General features: G+C 37.8%; 1 protein-coding gene across 2 annotated transcripts; it reads right to left on the bottom strand.

Moving 5' to 3' along the window:
- Window positions 1–3,037: 3,037 nt before the first annotated feature.
- On the bottom strand, window positions 3,038–21,240 carry SLC46A3 (solute carrier family 46 member 3). 2 transcript variants are annotated; one of them, XM_027835196.1, is made up of 7 exons: window positions 20,826–21,240; window positions 20,458–20,639; window positions 19,749–19,959; window positions 14,194–15,064; window positions 12,924–13,007; window positions 6,974–7,130; window positions 3,038–3,984 (listed from the first exon to the last, which is right to left on the bottom strand). In XM_027835196.1, exons 3-7 carry the CDS (start codon window positions 19,935–19,937, stop codon window positions 3,900–3,902), a joined length of 1,386 nt encoding a protein of 461 aa, XP_027690997.1. In that variant the 5' UTR covers window positions 19,938–19,959; window positions 20,458–20,639; window positions 20,826–21,240; the 3' UTR covers window positions 3,038–3,899. The 2 variants fall into 2 exon arrangements, with proteins under 2 accessions (XP_027690997.1, XP_027690998.1); XM_027835197.1 differs by lacking the exon at window positions 6,974–7,130 and having other exon boundaries at window positions 3,898–3,984; window positions 20,826–21,236.
- Window positions 21,241–22,003: the final 763 nt, after the last annotated feature.

Genomic DNA, 22,003 nt, shown 5'->3' with positions numbered 1-22,003 from the left:
GGTCTAAACAATGCAATAAAGTTTTCTCATGATTCCCATCCTAAGTTTTCTCACAGGACAGAAATTGGATTAGACCCATAGTTAAATAGAAAGGGAACTGAACTAGATCCAGAATTGAGTCACAAGATGGAGTCAGTATGGTTCACTCAATTCCCACATTATTAGACACATATATAAGCTGTCATTGTCCAGTCTAGGACTTCCCTTGTCTCTCTGTTTTGCTTTTGTAAGTTGCATCCAGATTCAAGTTATTTTACAAAAAAATAAATTGTACAATGTGGTTAAAATCTGGGAAAAAAGGAAAATTCACAATAAAAAGTACCAAATTACCTGTAAAATCTGAGTCTCTTTTATTTTAAGCCTGTGGGGATGTGGGAGAAAGTCAATTCAATTTCAAGAAAGAATCATTTGAAAACTAACAACAAAGATGGGATAGAACTTGGGGATCCTGTAGTTTTAACAATGCTAGGTAAGAAGCAAGATGCCAGTAGTGGTTTTACACTCTTTGGGGTGTCTTGTTAACAGTTATTTAAGTCTTATTGTTATCACTCCCCCAAAGACCCTGCATTCTATATCTGTAGCTCCTTTAAGAAACACTTTTTCCACTAGTTTTTGTGCCTTTTGGTGTCTAGTTTTTACAGAAATCACAAACCAAAATATCTGCAGAAATATGTGGTTTAAATATGATAGAACTAGACTTGGAGTCAGGAAGACCCAATTTCAAATTCTGCCTCAGACATTACTAGCTAATGTGTTCAATCCACACAGTCCTTGGGTAAATCACTTAACCTCTACTTGCCTTAGTTTTCTCATCTGCAGAATGGGGATAGTTAAAGCATTTCCCTCCTAGGGTTGTTGTGAGGATCAAACGAGGTAATGGGTATAAAATACTTGGCAAATCTTAAAGAGTGTATTTATTATTAGCTATATCATTATTATTATTATTAAGTAATTCTATCTTTAAGCCTGCAAAACTTGATGGTGTCACTCCACTTATGCTGCAATTTTATCTTATGTTCCTATTAAAGCCTATGAAAACTTTTTCAGCAAAGTAGTGACCATGACGATTGCTCTGTACAGTTCTTATATAATTCAAAACTTTTTAAAATTCATAATAACATTTGCAAAATAAATGAGAAGTGAAGTGGATCTGCTACTTTGTGGGGAATTAGGCATTTGTCATGGACCAAAAACGTAGAACTAATAATATAAAAAGGTAGTCATTTTTAACTGGATTTCTCAGGAAGCTGTAATTGAATCCACCAGACAATTATGTTATTTAGAATATTGAGGTAGGTTGATTCAATTAAGTAGTTGAATTATGTCAATCAGCATTTTCTAGACTGTTAATTTACATCAGACAAAATGAATAGCTTTCACTCTTTCGTCTGACTTGAACCTGACAGAATCAGTACTTCAATTCTGAGTTTGGTCTACAATTCAGATTCCTGTAGCTAGGCAGCTGGGGGCACAGATACTGTTTGTTCCTGGTGCAAGTTGTGCAGTCTGCCTCAGTTTCCTCACCTGCAAAACAGAGATGATAATAGCACCTATCTCCGACGGTTAAAGCATTTTGCAAATCCTACAGTATTATATAAATGCTTAGCTACTATTATTGTAACTGCTTTGATTACAATTTCAATTAGCAATAAACTGTCTAGCCTTTCTTCAGTGCATTTTAAGTCTGAGCATACTGAGTAGAATTTAGATATGATTCTAATAGACATACTACCATCGAGTTATTTGTTGACGCTTTCAAGTTTGGAGATGTTTTTAAGGACATCATTTTCAGCCCATTTAAGGTGAAAAATAAAATCTTCCCCTTCCCCCCTCACATAAAGTTTGGTTGCAGTTTATTTTTCCTCTTGGATTTATTACAAGAACCCGTGGATGTGCTTTGTCAGCTGCACCTTGTCCTTTTGCTTCTTTTGAGGGTCGTGACCTCATGGAATTAGGACAAGGAGATATATTGTTCAACTGTGACAAAAATCAGTTTCCTAGGTCATGGACAGGCCGTGGCTTCGTTGCTGCAGAGAATGGGAGTCAAGTTTAATCTGATTTAAGCTTAGCTAGTATTATTTGTGTTGAGAACAGTGAAACCACAAGTTGATTTCACACACTGGACATCTTCTATGAGGAAGTTCACTAAGTGATTTATTACCAGTGTGGTTATTATTATGTAACTATGACAATAACAAGTACAGATACGTGGCCTAATAGTTACTGTGTGGTTATAATGTGTTAAGTCCTATACAGCATAGTAAATATCACTAAGGTGAATTAACATTACTGTCCCCATGGGTTACTCTTTGGGATATCCCAAGTCTCAGTGAAGTTTCAAGCTTCACTAACTACAGAAGTATACATGCTACAAACTTACAAAAAAATCAGTTGACAATTAAATTTTATTCAAATTAATTTTATTAAAACATTAATGTTTTATTTAAATTTTTAATTTAATATTAATTATGTTAATTAGTAATTAAATTGATATTTAAATTTCTTTAACATTTAGTTTTGTGAATTTTTAATAATTTAATTTTAACAAGACCATTTATCCTGTCATGCATCACATGTCAGACAGTTGGTGGATGACACTATCTCAGACCTAGGATTGGTAATGGAGGTACTCTTGTTTAGCCATTTCAGTCACCTGAGGCTCTTTCTTAGGAGATCATGTCAAAACTGTCACAAAGGCATCTAGACCTGTCATGATCTTAAGGCTTCAATTTCAAACACAGTCCTTTAGTCCCTGAGCAGCAGTGGATGGAAGTTTTTACAAAGTTCAAAAATAGACAGAGACAGTGATTATGTTGGATTCGTTAAGAAACTTGCCAATATTTTACCTTCTAAATGTTTTTTTAAGTTTGTGCCATTTATATTTCTGTTATTTAAAGCTTAAAAACAGCACTAAGACTTTTGGGACAGTCTCTTTCAGTATTTATTAAGTGCTTACTCTGATCTTTGTTTATACAATTAAAATTATAGAGATTATATAGTGTGAACATCTCTTGCAGAAAAGAGTAGCATATAATCATACAATGCTTCATATTGTTTTTCAATTTATTAATTTTTCAAAAGATTTTGAAAGTCGATTTTATAAGCCCACATTTCCATTTTTAAACCATCTCAATGTACAAAATTAGGAGTATTATCAAGATTAACAGAAACCAGAAAAAGTTTTAAAAAAAACCATAGTGGTCAGGTGGCTTGTCTTTTGGAGGTTCATAATTTTGGCCATAACCAAATTTGAGTTAGCCATAACACAATCATAGCTATTTTTAGGGGTGATTCTATTCCAAATCGTGGTAACTGCCAATACAGACAATTCAATAAACATTTGTTAAGCACTTACTAAGTGCAACTCATCATACCAGGTATTGGGTGCTGCTATGTTATATTTATTATTTTATTATTTCCATTAGTTATTCATCTAAACATCCCTGAGAGGTGGATCAGTATTGCCTCACAAGCTACATAGATGAAAAGTCCAAGGTACAAAGATGATAAGTATTTTGTTCGGGAGGTAAACACTGACATCACAGGATTGGAGTTCACAGATCGGGGTTTCACTAGCTTCCCTGGGCTGTTATGTTTTACGTCCCTTTTTGGACATTAAAAAAAAAAAAGCGCAGCTCATTGAAAAGTTCCATCTCTGTATTGGTATTAACGTATCATTTTAAACATCACTCCAATACTAAGTGCTCAATGTGCATAGATAGCATCCTACCAAAGTTAGTGCAAAAAGGAAACATAGTCCCTGATCGGTAGGGGCTTATTTTCTAGTTAGCAGTGAGTTAGTTAACAGTGTGGTAGAGAACCATGTGCTCCATCACTTCATTTATCATACAGGTAGAGCATATGACAATGCTAATGAATAAGGAAAACATCATAATGGCTCAGTTGACTATGCTGTCTTCCCTGGATTCTTCTTGTATAAGAAGCTCATGGTCTTCTTCATCCCAACTAATACACATTATAACACTGCAAAAAAAAAACAGAATAAATAAATAGATGAATGAATAAAATGTTTTCAAACAGATAAAGCAATTTATTGAGTCTGTCAGTAATTTTCATTCCACCTATCCTAGCCAACAGTCTTCTTATCAAATTTTGCAGTATAGAGGTATACATAGTGTCATTTTGAATAAAATGCAGTTAACTACCTTGGAGGAAAGTGAAAGAAGGCTCATGTGTGAATTAAGACAGAGGGAAGAAAGGTGGTGTAGTGGGCAGAATACAAGACTTGGAGTAAGGAAGATCTAGATGCAAATACCACTCCATTGGGTGACTTAATATCCCCCTGAGCTTAGGGCTCAGTTTCCTCATCTGCAAAATGCAGTGGTTGGGCTTGACTTCTAAGATCCTTTCAAGCTCCAAATCTAAAATCCTGTGTCCTGTGCTCCTCTGTTTCTTTACCTGTCTCCTTATAGCCTCAGTGGGAAACCACAGCATGGAGGAAGAACAAGAGAACCACGGTTTGACAGAAGAGCTGGTTCAGCTTTATCTTCGATCTGAGACTGATCATCTCAACTTTTGAGATGATTTGAAGCCACTTGTTTGACTGTTGTCAGCAGCCAAAGGGGCTGGTAATATTCTTAATTTAATAAGCACATTTTAGCTTTGTAGGGATAAAAAGATTTCAGGAAACCTTTTCATTGAACTCATCTTTAGGTCAGACTCTACATGGACTGTTGATACAGAGGGCTTCTATACATATCATGTATTCCAACATAATATGGAAATGTTTTGTATAACTGCACATGTAGAACCTATCAAATTCCTTGTCTTCTCAATGAGCGGGGAGGGGAGAAAGAGGGAGAGAATTTGGCACTCAAAATTTTCAAAAAGGAATGTTAAAATTTTTCAAAAAGGAATGTCAAAAATTTTTGTTTACATGTAATTGAGAAAAAAATAAAAAAATATAAAAAAATGTAAAATGTAATTGGGAAATGTTTAACAAAATAAAAATACAGTACATCAGGAAAAGAATAAAGATTTCCAATAAGAATTCTCTTCAATTTCATTGATTTTTATTTTATTATTATATATTTATTTTATTATTTTAGATAATAATTATATTCATATATAATTATATGTTTAATTCATTTATGTTTATAATAATATAAGAATTATAATTATATATGAATATAATTATAAATTATATATAATAAATAATAAAATTAAAAATTATTTAATTTCTATATAATTATATATTAATAAATAATAATTTTATTATTTATAATTGTTTATTAAAGCAATGTAATCTCAATTGGGTGGCTAGGTAACACAATGGATAGAGTGCTGGACCCGGAGTCAGGAAGACCTGAGTTCAAATGTAGCCTCAGACACTAGCTGTGTGACCTTGGTTGAGTCATTTAACTCTTTGCCTGAGTTTCCTCATCTATAAAATGAGATGAAGAAGGAAATGTCAAACCACTCCAGTATCTTTGCCAAGAAAACTCCAAATGGGGTCAAGAAGAGTCAGACACGACTGAAACAACTAAATAACATCTCAATAGTCAAGATGTCTGGAGCACAGGCTTTTTGTTTGCACACATCTGATAAACCAGAAGACAGCAAGCATTTTGCCTGTCCCTGTAACAACCATGGCACCTCTTTAATTAGGGGAAAGGAAATAAAGCCATAGAACATGATTCTAACTGTTGCCCCACCCCATGTACATTTCTGCTATCCTATCTACCATTTCCAAGGAAGTAGAGATAGAAAGCTGAGTGTCTAGTTCAATTCCCTGAATACAGTATGACAAATATACATATATACATACATATATATAATATACAGATATATATATATACAGATATATAATACATATCTATAGATCTACAGATATTATGCTTATATTACTGATTTGCTAGGTCCATAGTATAGTGATGTTATTATATCTGTTTTAAACCAGATCTGTTTATTATCTGTTTTATTATTTATTATTATTATCTGTTATATTATAGTACTATAATACTATATAGATAGTTCCTCCTTTTCTAGCTGTCAGTTATCCAGATGACAAATGATTTGGAGTATCTGGAAAGCAAAAGGAAATGTGAATCTATTTTTATGTTCATTCTTCTGATCTTGATTCTTCAACACTTTCTCATACTGTTGGATTTATGTGTGCATGGCATAGCAGATAAGGCACTGACTGGATCTGGAATCAGAAAGATCTGATCTTCAAATCCCACCTCCAACACTTACTAGCTGTGTGACCATGAGTGAGTCCCTTAACTGTTATGTACTTCAGTTTCCTCATATGTAAGTCGAGGGGATTAGAATCAATAGTCTTCCAGCTCTAAATCTATGAATTCTTTTCTTTTTGTATTCAAATACAAAGATAGAATCACATAGGAATCCACTAGCACTTGATCGTGAATGACAACTCAGGTCTCCTGTTAGCCTGTGCAGTGAACTATCTGGTTTTATAAATTTAGCCAAGAATCCAGGTTGAATTCAGGCTTAGGGAATATTATCTGAAAGAAATTATTTTCTATGAAATCAGTATCCTTCTGAATAGCAGAATGTCCAAACTGGAAGTAAAGTTCCAACCTCCTTATTTCACAAATGAGAAATTGAAGCGATGAGAGCTTAAAAGATTTCGTCAAAGGCTGAACAGGTATTAAAGTGACTTCCTGTGGTTTTAAAATACTTTTCTATCCTCGTGTTCTAATCAAATAATTTTTACTATATTTAAGGAGATAATAATTAATACCTTTGTGTTCCCCTATTAATCATGATTTTTTCTTTGTACTATTATCTGTGACCATGTATGTCTTCATCTTTCCTCTTCCACTCTAAAACTAACAAATTTTATTAAGGCTAAAAGTTCTTGAGAAGGGTACTTTGTAATATATAACTTGTGCAAATTATGTAAATTAACTGGTAGACTAGGTCAAGAGATTTTCACATTCTTATGCTGACTTTCATATTGTTAAACAATTTTTAAATATTGACGTACCATAGACTGATAACTGGGATTAATAAAAGACCAGCTGAGAGCATAAAAGTGAATCCCGAAAACCAAGCAACAGTGGCTGAATAAATGCCATTAAAGGCAGAAATTGCGGTAACTCCAACCAGCGTCTCTAAGAAAGCAATACAAGCAAACAACGTACCTGGGGGAAAAACAAATGATTGAATTGAAAGAATAGTACTCAATGGGGTGAAATTGTTCAGAAAGGGATCAGAAAATATCTGGTCCCATTACCTACTGAATTTCTTGATTTTAGAACCTTTTAGATCAGGGGTGGGGACCCTGCCTCCTCAATCAAGGCCACAGGTTGCAGGTTCTCCACCCCTGTTTTAGATCATTAAAGTCTCATGAATATTGCTATGATGCTTTTCACTAAAATGGGATTTAATACAAGGCAGGTTTATCTTTGAAAGTCATGTAAGCATGATTAGTTATTAAAATAACCAAAATAAGACATAAATTCTGGTCATAACTCTTTGGTTTAAACAGCTGTTCTGCAAAATTATAAAATAAGTGGTTTATTTTTCTTTGCTCCCTTAGCCCTACACCGAGATCTTTGTCCATATCCCCTGCCCCACCCTCCAAGCACCGATCCTGAATCCCATTTCTACCAGGTATTAAATGATAAAGCTAATGTGGCTCTATTAAAATATTATTCCATCTGTAGACAGCAAAATCCTAGTGGTCCCAAAAGGAGATTTCCCCTTCTGAAGTATCTGCTTTAAGGATTAAGTGTCTAAAAAGGAAAACAAAAAACCGACAAAAATGAATTAAAAACTGCAAATATTTCCATAACAAACTCTCTTTTCCCATCAATACCAGTAAAGCTATCACATTTGGATCCTAACTTCCCAACACTTTCAGTGTGCTACAATGAGGAAGTAGAAATGTCATTAAGTAAAACAAAGATAGACACTAGACCAAGCAGGTATAGAGGAGGGAGACCCATGATGAAGGCACCACAGTTATTAAAACGTTGAGTGATCAAGTCTCAAAGTATCTGAAAGGGTGGTGCATACCAAAGGACTGAAAATAGTTTCAGACCTTGTTACCCTTCCTCCATAAAAGGTAATTGAGGAAATAAAAATATGCCTACTTTCCTATCTCTGCAAATATTTATTAGATTGATCTACCCATGCCTTAAGGTAGTTCTTGAAGATAAGACTAAGAAATGGACTTTTTCAAATGATATTCTGCAGCAAACCACATCTTTACTGTCACACAATTGGCTGAAAGGTATAAAGAATACAACACCCTCCTGGGTTATTGTTTGTTGACTATTCTAAAAGACTAAAACGTTCATTATAGATTCTTCCCCAACACGATGTCTCCCACTCATTTGCTTGGTTATAGTAAGCAAGGCTTAGTTTGCCAAAGGTGCTTGTCATGCTCGTGAATTAAATCCAGTGCAAATTACACCATCCCTATAGATGGTGAGGACCTCTAGATGATCCCATTGTGGCCAAGATCGTACTGATTATTTAATGCCCCAGAACACTGCAGAGCCTCCTAAGTGAAATGCATACTAGCTCAAAGAAAGCTTAGCCTTTACCCACATGGGAAAAGAATAAGTCAATGAAGAATGCCTATTGTCTAATATGCAGTTGTATGGAAAACCCATGAGCTCACCCACCAATACACATATCTTGGACAGACATTATGGATGAACAACCAATTGGGCCCAAAACTGAACAGAAGATGGAAAACAGGTGGAAATGCCTTTAGGAAATTGCACAATGTTTTTAATGACCACCAAAGTTCTCCAGTAGAGAGAGCTGCAAATCATGGGACACAACAGTTCTCCAAAGAATAAACTGAGGGGCATATTGGTTCTAAGTAGGTTACAATATGTTACCAACAAAGAGTAGAATGAGGAAAGGAAACATTTGGTTTTTATTTAAAGGCTGGGTCTCCCTATCTCATACTACCTGGAAGTACAATGACTATTCACAGGCTCAATCCCAGTCTGATCATCACAGGACAGCTGAACTGGGCTGATTTGCCTCTCTTTAGGCAATCTGGTGGTCCCCACTCTTGTGGGCTCATCATATTAATACTGAACTTTGTTTGGATACCTGATTGGCTTAGCCTGCTACAGCTCAGAACTGTTGAGCTCAACTGACCTGCCAGCCTTACCCTCCCCACTCACAGGGCTGACATTTTAAAGGAAGTCATCAGAGACACTTTTGACTGGAAAAGATGAGCCAGTCATGGATTGAGAATAAGGGATAAGCAATAGACAGCCCATGTACTCCACTGGCATTTCATACAATGTCAAGAGAACCAGAAGACCCCTAGCATGATGGGTGGAGCTCTGTGGCAGATTTAGGCAGGGAAGAGTTGCAGGACAGAAGGTGTGGATAGGTAGCAATCTGTACCACTGAAGAATGTACTCACATCAATGATAAGGTACTAGGTGGTAGATAGAGTGGATAAAGCATCCAGGCTGGAGTCAAGGTTGGGTTCAAATAAAACCTCAGATACTTTCTAGTTGTATAAGCCTAGGCAAGTCATTTAACCTCTGTTTACCTCAGTTTTCTCATCTGTAAAATGGGGATAATAACACCTACCTCCCCCACCCCCAGAGTTGTTGTGAGGATCAAATGAGATAATTGTTAAGCACTTAGTGCCTGGCACATAGTAAGCTCTATATAGATGTTAGCTATTATAACAATTATTATTATTAATGAGGTCACAGATCCCTCAAAATAGCAGGCAGGTTCTTTCAGGGCAGAAAGGCTTAGAGCATAGTCCCAGTGATAGATTGAGTTTTGTGTCCAAAGGATAAGCCTAAATGTGAAAAGGCTCATCACGAGCCCATGAAACAAAGAAAAAAAATCCAAATAATTTAAGCATGTAGTAAAAGTTGTCGTTAAGTCACGTCTGACTGTTTGTGACTCCATTTGGGGTTTTCTTGGCAGATGTTGGAGTGGCTTGCCCTTTCCTTCTTCGGCTCATTTTACAGATGAGGAAACTGAGGCAAACAGGGTTAAATGACTTGCCCAGGGTCACACAACTAGTAAGTATATGAGGCCAGATTTAAACTCAGGAAGATAAGTCTTCCTGACTCAGCACTGTATCCACTGTGCTGCCTACCTGTCCTTACGGTAAAAGTTGATGCTGAATAAATGATTGCTGGATTAGATCATTCCCAAAATAAATCCGTTCCATAATGCCACATTTCATAAGGCATTGGAAAAAACATCTCTCAGATGCCCAGCTATTCCAATATCCTATATGGTGTCAAATATACAGCAAATTAGTTTAAAGTGATAATTTAAAAAGTTATCCCTAGGAAGTCAAGTCAAATCTACAAAGGTTTTTGAAGACCTTGGTATGTGCCAGTGGAAAATACTAGCTACTTATTCAGTATACTCCAATTATCCTATTAAAAGCTGACGATTTCCCAGTAAACTGTCAGAGCGCTGTTAAGATGGCAGGGGAGGATGAGGTCATCTTAAGACTGTCTTCTCTTTTCTCTGTATGCTGTCTGGCTTGGTGATCTTATCAGCTCCCATGAGTTCAGTTATTATCTCTGTCCATATGATTCCCACATATATCTAGTTCTTATCTCCCAAGTGCTAGTCTGTTATTGCCAACTGCTTAAAGGAAATTTCAAAATAGCTGTCCCAGAGCCATCTCAAACTTAACATGTACAAAACAGAATTCATCTTTCCCCTGAAACCTTCCTCTCTTCTAAATTTCCCTATTACTCCTGAAGACATTCAGGTTCACATATCACTGTCATCCTTGAAAAGGATGTGTCTTGTGTGTACCTAGCTATTTACATTTTGTCTTCCCCATTAGAATGTGATCCCCTTGAGGGCAGAAACAATTTTTGTCTTTCTTTGTATCCCAGTACTTAGCACAGTGCCTGGCACATAGTAGGTGCTTAATAAATGCTTATTGACTAACAGCAAAAACAAAACTGGAGCAGATTCATGTTGATTTCTTGGTAGAAGGAGACAAAAGCCTTTTTTAGTCATTCAATATCTCATAAAAAGTGAGTAAATTCCTGTTTACCAATGGCCTTTATGTGGCATCCAAGTTATTTATATCTAGCAAGGTAGATTTAAAGAACTATAAAAAAACAGAATAAGAACCTTTCTTTATTGTGTCTTGATAGTTTTTACAAATGTAAAGTTAAATTCCATATTTAAGAGGCAGCTAGATAGATAGAGTGGATAGAGTGCTGGGTTCAAATTTGGCCTCAGACACTTAGTAGCTATGTGACCCCTGGGGCAAGTCACTTAACCTCTGTTTGCTTTAAACCCTTGGCAAAGGAAGTGGCAAATCACTCCAGTATCTTTACAAAGAAAATCTCATGGACAGTATGGTCCATGGGGTCATGAAGAGTTGGACACAACTGAACAACAACATATGTTTCCTATGGCTCCCATTTTTAAGTGAGAGATTTATTCTAATGAGGTCCTATGAATGCATTATTCCTTGCACCTACTTGGTAAAGGTACTCAGGATCATTTCTACATCTACTTAATAGAAGTAGTATAGTGTATCGCAAGAATACTGGACTTGGAGGCAGGTGACCTGCTGGGGATCAACCCTTATTTCTGACATTTGTTAGGCAAATCACTGATCCTCTCTGAGACTTAGTTTCTTCATCTGTAAAATGTGGACAATAATACTGATAGTACCTAACCCACAGGATTTACATTAGGTAATGTAAATAAATTAATTGGCAAACCTTTAAGTGCTGTGTAAATGTCAGGTGCAACTAGGTGGCACTTTGTTTAGAAAGCCAGGACTGGAGTCAGGAAGACCTGAGTTTAAATTCTGTCTCAGACACTTACTAAATGTGTGACCCTGGGCAAGTCCCAGCCCTGTTGGTAAAATGAGCTAGAGAAGGAAATGGCAAACCACTCCAGTATCTTTGCCAGGATAACCCCAAAAGAGGTCACAAAGAGTCAGACACAACTGAAATGACTGAACAACAAAAATGTCAGGAATTATTATTTCTTGATACAATTCAAAAGCCCAGTTAGCATATACATATGAATGCTGAATCTAGGACATACAGGGTCACACAATCAGATCTTCTTAACTCTAGGCCATGTTCCATCTATCTGTCTCTATAAGCAACCATAAGAATTTAAAGGGATCAAAGGATTTTTTTAAAGTTAGCCACCCAAGAACAAGTTGACAGTGGAGATTATGGTAGAATTTTCCTAGATTATTCACAAAGCCATATCAATACTTTTTTTAAACCAGACTGATAATTTAATCAATTCATAGAGCTCCCTCCAGTCCTATAGGTCAGTACTGTCCACCTTAGAGAGTTGCTTAGGGACACTGAGAAGTGATTTGTCCACTGGGGTCGCATAGCTAGTAGATGCCAAAGGCAAGGTATGGATACAGATTCTCCTAACTCAAAGCCAAGTTCCTATCCATCATATCACACTGTTTGTCATATATACATAGAATATTGAAATTAAACATATCAGTTGTAGATTTTAAACCCCAGCCCAATAAGTGAGATACAGTGGATTGACTTCCATAGGGGATGGAGAACTGGTCTTAGAGTCACGGAGACCTGGGGTCAAGTGCCCCCTCAGACACATGCAATAGCATGTGTAGGGCTCTGGACAAGTCATTTCACCTCTGAGTACCCCATAAATTGTAGGACAGGTGAGGACCTGCTGTGGTAGAGGGAGTTTTTCATTGAGAGTTGTCTAAACCAGTGCAATTACATGTCCATCCCTTCCCTCCTCACCCTTCCCCTAATGGATACTTTCAAGCTTCTTCCTAACACAGTTTCCCATTTGATTAAAATGTAGTTTGGTTTAAAAAACAAAAACAAATAAAACCCTAAAAGCTATAGGGCACAATGAGGAAATATAAATTGATCCTTTGTGATCTGGAATTCCAGATCTCTTAACAGTAAGAACAATCTGTCTCTCTCATATATTAAACTCACCTTGTTCAGTAGAGGGAACCACTTTTGATAACATGGACCGAAGAACAGACAAGGGCATGAAGGTAAAGAGGAAAGGGATCCTGACTGGAGGGAAAAATCATTAAAAATCATTTATTTATTAAGGAAATTGATCAATGTTTAACTAAATACCAAACCAAACCACACCAAACTCTTATTCCTTTCCCCTTCCAAAAGTATCTCATTCTGTAGACCTTAAGGACCAAACTGACTTAGCCAATTGTAAATCTTTGATGAATAATTAAAAACAAACAGAGCTGTTATTCCATTGAAATCAGTGTATACATTAAGCTTAAGAATCAATCAGTAAGCATCTATTAAGGACCTCCCATGTGCCTGGCATTGTGCTTGTTAGTCTGTTGTGAAAAAAAAAATAAGCCACTTGTTACTTTCATGATAAAATAAACAATCTGGTCCAACCCCTCATGTGACAGATGAGGACCTCAGGATCAGGGAAGCTAGGTAACTTGCCCAAGGTCATACAGATAATGAGCAGCAGAAAAAGCTGTGATTTGAATGCAGGTCCACTGACTCTAAATCTTGGGCTCTTTCTATTGTACCAGGTTGCTTTCTAATCATTAATATTTTAAGCATCCACTGTAACATGTATAAATATTGGTGCAACCGTATACTTGTCCTTATATACAGTGATTCAAGAAAATTTAAAATACAGTTTTTTCAAATCAGAAGAAAAAGTGCCTGGCACATAGTAGGTGCTTACATATTTGTTGATTAATTGATTTTTAGGCATAAGGCATATACCGGTTTAGTTTTGGTTCTGCAAAGCACTGGAATAGGAATTTTGGAACAAATTCTTATTGGCATGGACTGGTCTATAAGGATTGTTTATTTTTATTTGCACTAATAGTTCCAAAATAAGCATTCTTGAAAGCTTGAGGCCTCCATGTAAATCAAGATTAGTTCATATATTTAAATTTCTTCACTTAATCCTCTTTTAGTTGTTTAATTGATGATGAATTGAGTGCAATATTTTCTTTCTTAAATTTTGGGTTAGCATAAGCCTTCCTCAGCTAATAGATTCATTCATCAATCTACTGATAATTTGCCTTGTTATTTGTTGAGCTCTGATTTCATTTAAAGAACAAGATAATTTGCCTCTCCTTTTGAATTTTGATTCCTAGGCGCCATTGGCATTTTAAATCCCATCCTTACTATCCAGATAGTGGGCATCTTATAATAAAAGTTTTCCCTTTCAGTGTGGTTCCATCAAAGGGCTGAGTTTTGAACTCACCTAACAACATCATCAGTGTTGTTCTGGCAAATACAGTCAGTGCCATCCCTCCAGCCGTGGTCAAAATTCCAATGAAGACGATGTAAACATCTTTAAGACAGTAAGAAAAAAACCATATCCCTAGAAAACTAGTCAAGAAAGATATGCTTGCTAAGGATGAACCATATCCTATGAAGACTTCATTCCAGCAGAGAGGTGAATTCAGCTCATAAAGGATAAATATAGGAGATGAACCAATTATTACGAAGAAATAAGTAATCATTGTAAAAAGTAGCAAACAGAGCAAAGTCCTTTGTTTGCCAGTAATATTTTTAAAAAGCATATAAGCTCTTAAAAATGATTTTTTAAAGTTTTTACTCCATGACATGGAAGAATCCTGAGATGAAGACACACTAATTGGGTCCTCAAGAAAAAATACTATATATATCAAGTTAATGGTTAGAGCCAATGAAGTAATAAAATATGACCACACGAAACCAAGTTCTTTGATGAAATAGCCCGAAGACAATCCTGTTAATCCAGTAACAAGTCCAAGTATTAAGTCAATGATGGCTATCCGTATAGTTTTCTGTTTCTCTTCTTTACATTGATCAACTATGTAAGCAAAGCATCCTCCCAAAAAGGTTGTTGAATTGCCACAAAATGCACTGATTAAAGTGGATGCTATCAGCAGTTGGATAGGTAAGCCCAAATATGAGAGCAAACAAAGCCAAATGTTGCTTGCAAGAGCACCTATAGAGGACAAAACCAGAGGCCCTTTTCGTCCTTTTTGATCACTGCTGGATAAAAGAATGAAGGTAACTACAATGCCAGGAATCAATGCACTTAAGTCCATCTGAAGATTAAAAAGAGAGGTTTTTTTTTGAACTTCCTACAAAGAAGAAAAAAAGAAATCAATGTAATTATATAATTAATCAATATTATTAGTATACTTTGAAACTTAAAGGATCCACAATTTCATCCCCTTGGACTAACACAAATAACACCCTCTTAGTCGATAATCTGATGGATTTCAATGGCCAAAAAACTCATCTAGTGGCCAACCCCTGATGATGAGCCTTCTGAATCTGGTGAGTCTGGGCTTCAGATTACGAACATCATAAGGCCAGGATTTGAACCCTTTCCAACATGGTAGGTCCTCAGTCAAAAAAGCAATCAGTCAAAAGCATTTATTAATTGCTTACTGTGTGCCGGGTACTGTGCTGAGTGTAAGGAACGCAAAGAAACTTAAAGAAAAAGTCCTTGCCCTCAAGGGGCTTCCATTCTATGGGGAGAGATAATATATACAAATAACTAGGTACATGCAAGATATGTAAAGAGTAGTTAGAAAGTAATCTCTGAGAAAAAGGCACTAGTAATGGAGTAGGAAAGCAGGAGACCAGGAAAAGCTTCCTGTAGAAAGTGGGATTTGAGCTGTTTCGAAGGAAGCCAGAGAAATCAAGAAGTATGAGAGAGGAGGAAGAACATTACCAGTGTGGGAGACATAATTCACACTACACTACTATAGTTCCTAAAAATCCATGGTCCTATCCATGACATAATGAGGTATTCGATGAGTATTTTTAGTGGAGAAACATTAATACAAGTCAATGAAATATATATGGAGAGCTTTAGAAAAGATAAAATCAGCACAGCTTCCTTGAAATTGAATTTAAATGGAGGTTACAAAAACCGTTACCCCACAAATTAACTTCAATCTCTGACTTAATCAACACAGATTAAGTATAGAAGTGGTTTGGGTTTTGTTGGGCTTTTTTTGTTTGTTTGTTTTTGCTTTGTTTTGTCCAGACCTATAATTCCATTGGTATAGGGAATTCCCTTGAAGAAACTCCACCTGCCTATGTACATCAACAGCTCTTCTGCATGGCATTGAGAGTGACTTGTCCAAAGTACTATAGCCAGGTTGTCTCAGAGTAGGAACTCTGAATCCAAGAGTCCTTGACTCACTACACAAAAATGCTTTTCCAGAGGGGGTAATATGCCTATAATTGTGGAAATACCACTTTGGAAGTTTTTCATGGTGATATGAAAAATGTAAATATGCTGAATAAGGCATATACTCATTGGCATATACATTACATACTCATTGTATATGGATCTGTATGAGTGTCTTTATCAGTTTAAGGAAAAATGAAGATATTGGGAGACAAGCGAAGATGGGAAAGATAAATAGAATAAAAACAGAGACATACAGAGAGCCAGAGGCAGAAGGAGAAAGATCATGAAACCTAGGGTCAGAGAAGAAGGCTGAGGCTTAGGAAAGAAGATATGGAGATATGGAGAGGGCACACATACACAGAGAGGAATAGAGAACAGATAAAAAAGATGTTTTTGCCAGTCTTCCCAAATATTGACAATAAAAACATTATTAAGGGGAAAAAAATTCAAAGCCTCTCAGATATGTTAGCCACAACAGAAAGTCCAACACTAGTTAACTGGGACTATGCAGAATAATTTCCAAGGCAGTAAGGATCTTCAAAATTGAGTGACAAGGTAGGCAGCCATGGCTTCTAAGGTAGCAAAAGTCAGTAGGTCTTTCTGCAGGTTTATAGTGCAATTCAAATCCCTAGGAGAACCAGCAATCTATATACCTGTGCTAGGGAGGTAGGGAGCGGGCCTAATTAAGAGAAATTTCTTATCAGTCTTCCATGGATAAGCAACTAGAGAAAAGCATGTTTGCTTGTATGAGGGCCTGCGGTTTTACTTTTGCTTTTGCTTTTGTTTTTTTTTTTTTTTTTTTTGTTTTTTTCACTGCGGAAACTACTGGAGTAGGCAGGGGATGAAGGCAGAATGTTGTGTGACAAGTCTAAGTGGGAGAATACACTAATAGCTGTACTTTCAATACAGTATTGGAAGAAAGAGAGAAAGAAAAAAGAAAAAAGAGAGAAAGAAAGAGAAGACATTTATATAACACTTACTATGTGCCATGCACTGTGCTAAGAGCTTTAAAATTATTATCTCATTTGATCCTCACAACAACCCTGGGAGGTAAGTGCTGTTACTATATCATTTTACCCTTGAGGAAATCAAGGCAGACAGAGGTTAAGTGATTTGTCCAGGGTCACACAGGCCAGATTTGAACTCGGGTATATCCTGACTCCAGGTCCAAGACTCTATCCACTGTGCTACCTAGATCCAAATACCACTATATCCAAAACATTAAGTCACATATCCAGGAATACCAAGGGTTTCCTGAATAATTTTTACTACTTTATGCTTTGCTTTCCTAATTTTAATGGAGAAATGGAAGATTTTGTATTTCTTTAAGAAAAAAACTCTTAAGTTAAGCTGTTGTATATTTATGTGGCTCACACTATCTTTGTTATCCTGTGGGTCAACAGTTCTTAATTAAAATAGACACACACACACACAAACACACATATGCCATTTTCCCAATCTGGATTGCCATCTCCATATAGATGACTACTAGATCTATATGTCTATATACCCCATTTATCTCCTGAGCTTAAGCCCCAAATCTCCCACTGCCTGTTGGACATCTGCCCTTGGTTGAATGTCCCAGGGGCATCCCAAAATAGAGCTCATCTTTCCCCCTACTCTCAGTCACTCCTTTTCCCAACTTCCCTATTGCTAGTGTTTCTATATGCTCATAAAATCATATAAGCCCAGCTTAAAATAAGGTTCCAGTAAAGACAGTAAAGAAAGATATTACACAGAGAAACTGAATACTTTTGGGAAAATATCTATCTGCCCCAACAGAATGTGAGTTCCTTGAGAGCAGGGGCTATATTTCATCTTTGCCTTTGCATCCCTACCACACGGCCTGATATACACATACAGTAGGCATTTAATAAATGTTTGTTGATTAGCTGACTGAGTTGTTGTTGTTATTGTTGAGGCTATCACCATCCTTCCAGTTACTCAGGTACAAATTCTAGGAATGATTTTTAACTTTTCACTCCTCTCTTCCTCTCCATTTAATCAGGTACCAGGTCTTGCTGATTTTATCCCCATAACATTTCTTTTCAGTCATTTTTCAGTTGTGTCCAACTCTTGGTGATCTCATTTTATCCCCATAACATCTCTTTTCAGTCATTTTTCAGTTGCGTCCAACTCTTGGTGATCTCATTTTATTCCCATAACATCTCTTTTTAGTCATTTTTCAGTTGTGTCCAACTCTTGGTGATCTCATTTGCCAAGATCCAGAATCTTGGCAAAGATTCTGGAGTGGTTTGCCATTTCCTCCTCCAGCTCATTTTACAAATGAGGAGACTGAGGCAAACAGGGTGAAGTAACTTGCCAAGGGTCACACAGTTACTAAGTGTCTGAGGCTGGATTTGAACTCAGGAAAACGACTCCAGCCCCGGCACTCTATGCAGCATACCACTTAGCTTTATCCATCCCACTTGGACTTTTACAATAGTCTTCTAATTAGTCTCCAGTCTTTCCTAACTTCAATCCCTCCCCAACACACCTGTCTAGCACAGTGCCTGACACATAATAGGGACTCAGTCAATGCTTACTGAATAAAACTGAGGTGTTATCTAATACACTAGCAAACATTATTATAGCTTTCTTTATAAACCAGCTTGTTATTCATAAACTTTAAATAATATAAAGTTGCCATCTAAGATTCCATGCAGATGATATTCAGGAAACAATCCAAACAGTTGATATAAAAATAATCAAGTAACTCACATTTATGTAGTGCTTCAAGGTTTCACAGTACGTTTGACTTGCATTGTTACATTTGTGCAACCATGGGACAAAGGTGCTATTGTTATCTTCATTTTACATATGAGGAAACTAATGATCAGAGAAAGGCTAGGTGACTTAGAATTATAGATTTTTTACATCTAGCCCAACTTTCTCAATTTACAGATGAAAAATGAAGGGCCCAGAAAAATGAAGTGACAGAAATGAAGGTCACAGGGGAGGTAGTAAGTAGTAGAGTCAGGATTCAAACCCAGGTCCTCTGGCACAAAAACCAGATCTCTTTCTTTTATACCAACCCAGCTGTTTATGTGTCTGAGACAGGATCTGAAATAAGACCTTCCTGAGTCTGAGTCCAAGTTTATGAGTCCAACACAGATGTCAATTATCAAATGAATGATTGTTCCTTTTTATAGAAGGTCTCACTCTTATCTATATGCCCAAGGACTATTTATTGGATACCAACTGTGAGCATTCAGGAAGTGCTAGCCATGATTTCCCTACTCTTTGAAATTCTTCCATTGAACCATTTCTGAAACAGATTTGAAGAGAGAATCACTGAGGCCTACAATTTAGTCATTGTATGTTTAGACAATGGCCTAAGAGTTCTACTAACTGCCATATTCCCTTTCCCTACTTTGTTTTCAGATTATGCAATGCCATCACGTTTAGATGGGAGACTGATTTCCGGAATATAAAATTATATCAAAATAGCTCACGCATAGAGCCAACATCCCCATTTTGAACTTCCGGTCCCCATTTCCCCAAATGTTTGTTGATAACAGAGAGAATATAGTTAAATTTTCTCATTCGTTACATGTTAATTTACAATTACAAATCATTTTCCTTGTTACCTTTTATTCCATCTTTTTATTTCTTACCTTTTGGATTTCATAAATTGGATTGCTTTTATTTGCTTCACATTCAGAGACATTGCTATTATCTATATAGCTATAGTTACTTGTTTCCTTCCATATCCTCTGATATATGTATTGTGTTGTCAGTGGACTAGTCAAAGACAAAGCAAATGCACTAAGGAAAATGGCAGGTTCTATGAACAGAATCTTCATGATGAAGGTCTGGTTTAATTCTCTGAAAAAAAGAAAGAAAATCCATAACTAAATGTATTTCAGTATAATAGTATACTTTTTAAAAAGGCAAATGTGAAGTTGAAGTTTTGTGGAGCAAAGGGGAAAAACTAAGGAGATCTCAGGAAGTTTAGACTTGACTATAGAAGAAATTATTTTACCTAGGAGGAGGAGTCTCAGTAAACTGGAAGATTTCAAATTCTCTATTTTTAAGAGGAGGTATTTTTTTCTTAACTAAAACTTGGAAACAACCTTTACTAAATTACATCACCAGCTCTGGCCACCCATCACGTTACAGGTCTCTGCTTTTATAATTCTTTTAATTTCAATTAATTAATTTGCCCACTGGTTTTTATTGCGCAAATGACAAGTACCTTTCAGAGTATCACTATTGGCTAATCAGACATATTTATCTTGGCATATTTGCCATTCCCTTACACAAAGGGCTGTTTTTACAGGACAAATCCATGGAAAAAGCTAAAAGAGGATTGTTGAGACTCACCTTAAGCTCAAATCTTCCTGTTGGTCAGCGCAGGAGTCTGGGGAGTGTAACAGTCCCAGTTTTATCCTTGGCTCTCAGTACCACGGCTTCCCAGCGATCTCATGGCAACTGCTCTGGGAGCCAGAAGACTCACCTGTCCCTCGGGGTGAGACGGCCTGCCAGTACGTCTTTGTCATGAGCAACTAGAGGAGGAGGAGAAAGATGCGATCAGCCCCACCTGAAACGGCCAGTCTGTGTGGCCAGGTCTACTCCCTTGAAGGGCCAGTCTGTGTGGCCAGGTCTACCCCCCCCCCCCCCCGAAGCGGCCACTCTGTGTGGCCAGGTCTATACCCCTGAAGCGGCCAGTCTGTGTGGCTAGGTCTACTCACCTGAAGCGGCCAGCCTGGAGCCAGTCTAGGACTCTCAGGGCCACTCTAGACGCACAAACGAACCGAATGCCACTTGGACTCGCACAATTACAAGGAGGGGGTGGTGGTGGTTTCAGGGGGGTGGTCTGATTACTCGGCCCCAGCCCGCAGTCTCCCTTGCAGTGTAGACCTGGCACGTACAACGGTGCCCCCACGGGAGTCCTGTATCCAGGTGCCTTCTGGATCCCGGAGGTCGGCTCCCTCGCACCTCACCTAAAGCGGGCTCCCTCCCCACTCCTCCTGGGGCTCTCCCCACCCCTCTGCGCGTTTCACTTCCTTCTTCCTGGGGGGGGCCACAGCAGCTCGGCTGTCACTCATTCCAGTCCATTCCACCCAGCGGAGCGGGGCAGTCTTCCCTCCCCCCCTTCCACCTTCTTGAGCTGGACGGCGACAAAGACAGTGACGTCCGCCCCGCGGCGCTGCCCAATGGGAGCCTCGGCCGCCTCCCGCTGGCGCCCCGCCCGAGGACAAGAGAGCAGGGGAGAGCGACCTCGAGCGCTGCCGGGGAGGGAGCGTGGGGTGTCTGGAAGCAAACCCAAGGACCGGGGTGTCATCATAGATGACTTTGTTGCTCTCTTTCTGAGCCCGAGCCGCTCATTGGGGCCCGCGGTCTGCCCGATCCCAGCCATTGGTCGAGGCAGATGTCATTCACTCTCCCGGCCCCGCCCTTCTGTCAAGTTGCGTGCTTGTGTTTTTGTTTGTGTTTTGTAGCGAGTTTTTTAGCGGAGGTGGGAAGGGAGGGCCGAGACGGATTACATTGCTCTAATTCTAGTGTCACGAGTTGTAAACTTCCACCAAACCCTAGCGTGGCCCTGTCTTGTACAGTGCAATTTGAGGGCCAATTTCTTTTTTTTTAAAGAAGCAATTCTCGGTCCTAAATACTTGCTTCAGCACCAAACTCCTTAGTCGTATGAGATGACTCTGCGAAAGGCACGGGTCAAGTTAACCTAAAGCGGCCCCAGCCTATTGCAGAAATACAAAAGGAAAAATTGGCCGCGTCTGCACAAGCGTTTAAATTCTGGGACAGCTTCCAACGTTTTATGTGCAGCTGTGGTGTAGGCACACCTCTCCTGCCTGTCCATGTCCCTAGATAAACTACCCAACGGGTCAGCCCCTAGGCCAATGCCAACAGAATCTAC

Source organism: Vombatus ursinus, unplaced genomic scaffold, assembly GCF_900497805.2.
Source record: "Vombatus ursinus unplaced genomic scaffold, bare-nosed wombat genome assembly UNPS02014813.1, whole genome shotgun sequence".
In the NCBI taxonomy this organism is placed as follows: Eukaryota; Metazoa; Chordata; class Mammalia; order Diprotodontia; family Vombatidae; genus Vombatus; species Vombatus ursinus.
The sequence above is the reverse complement of the archived record's forward strand: the minus strand, read 5'-3'. Positions and strand labels throughout refer to the sequence as shown.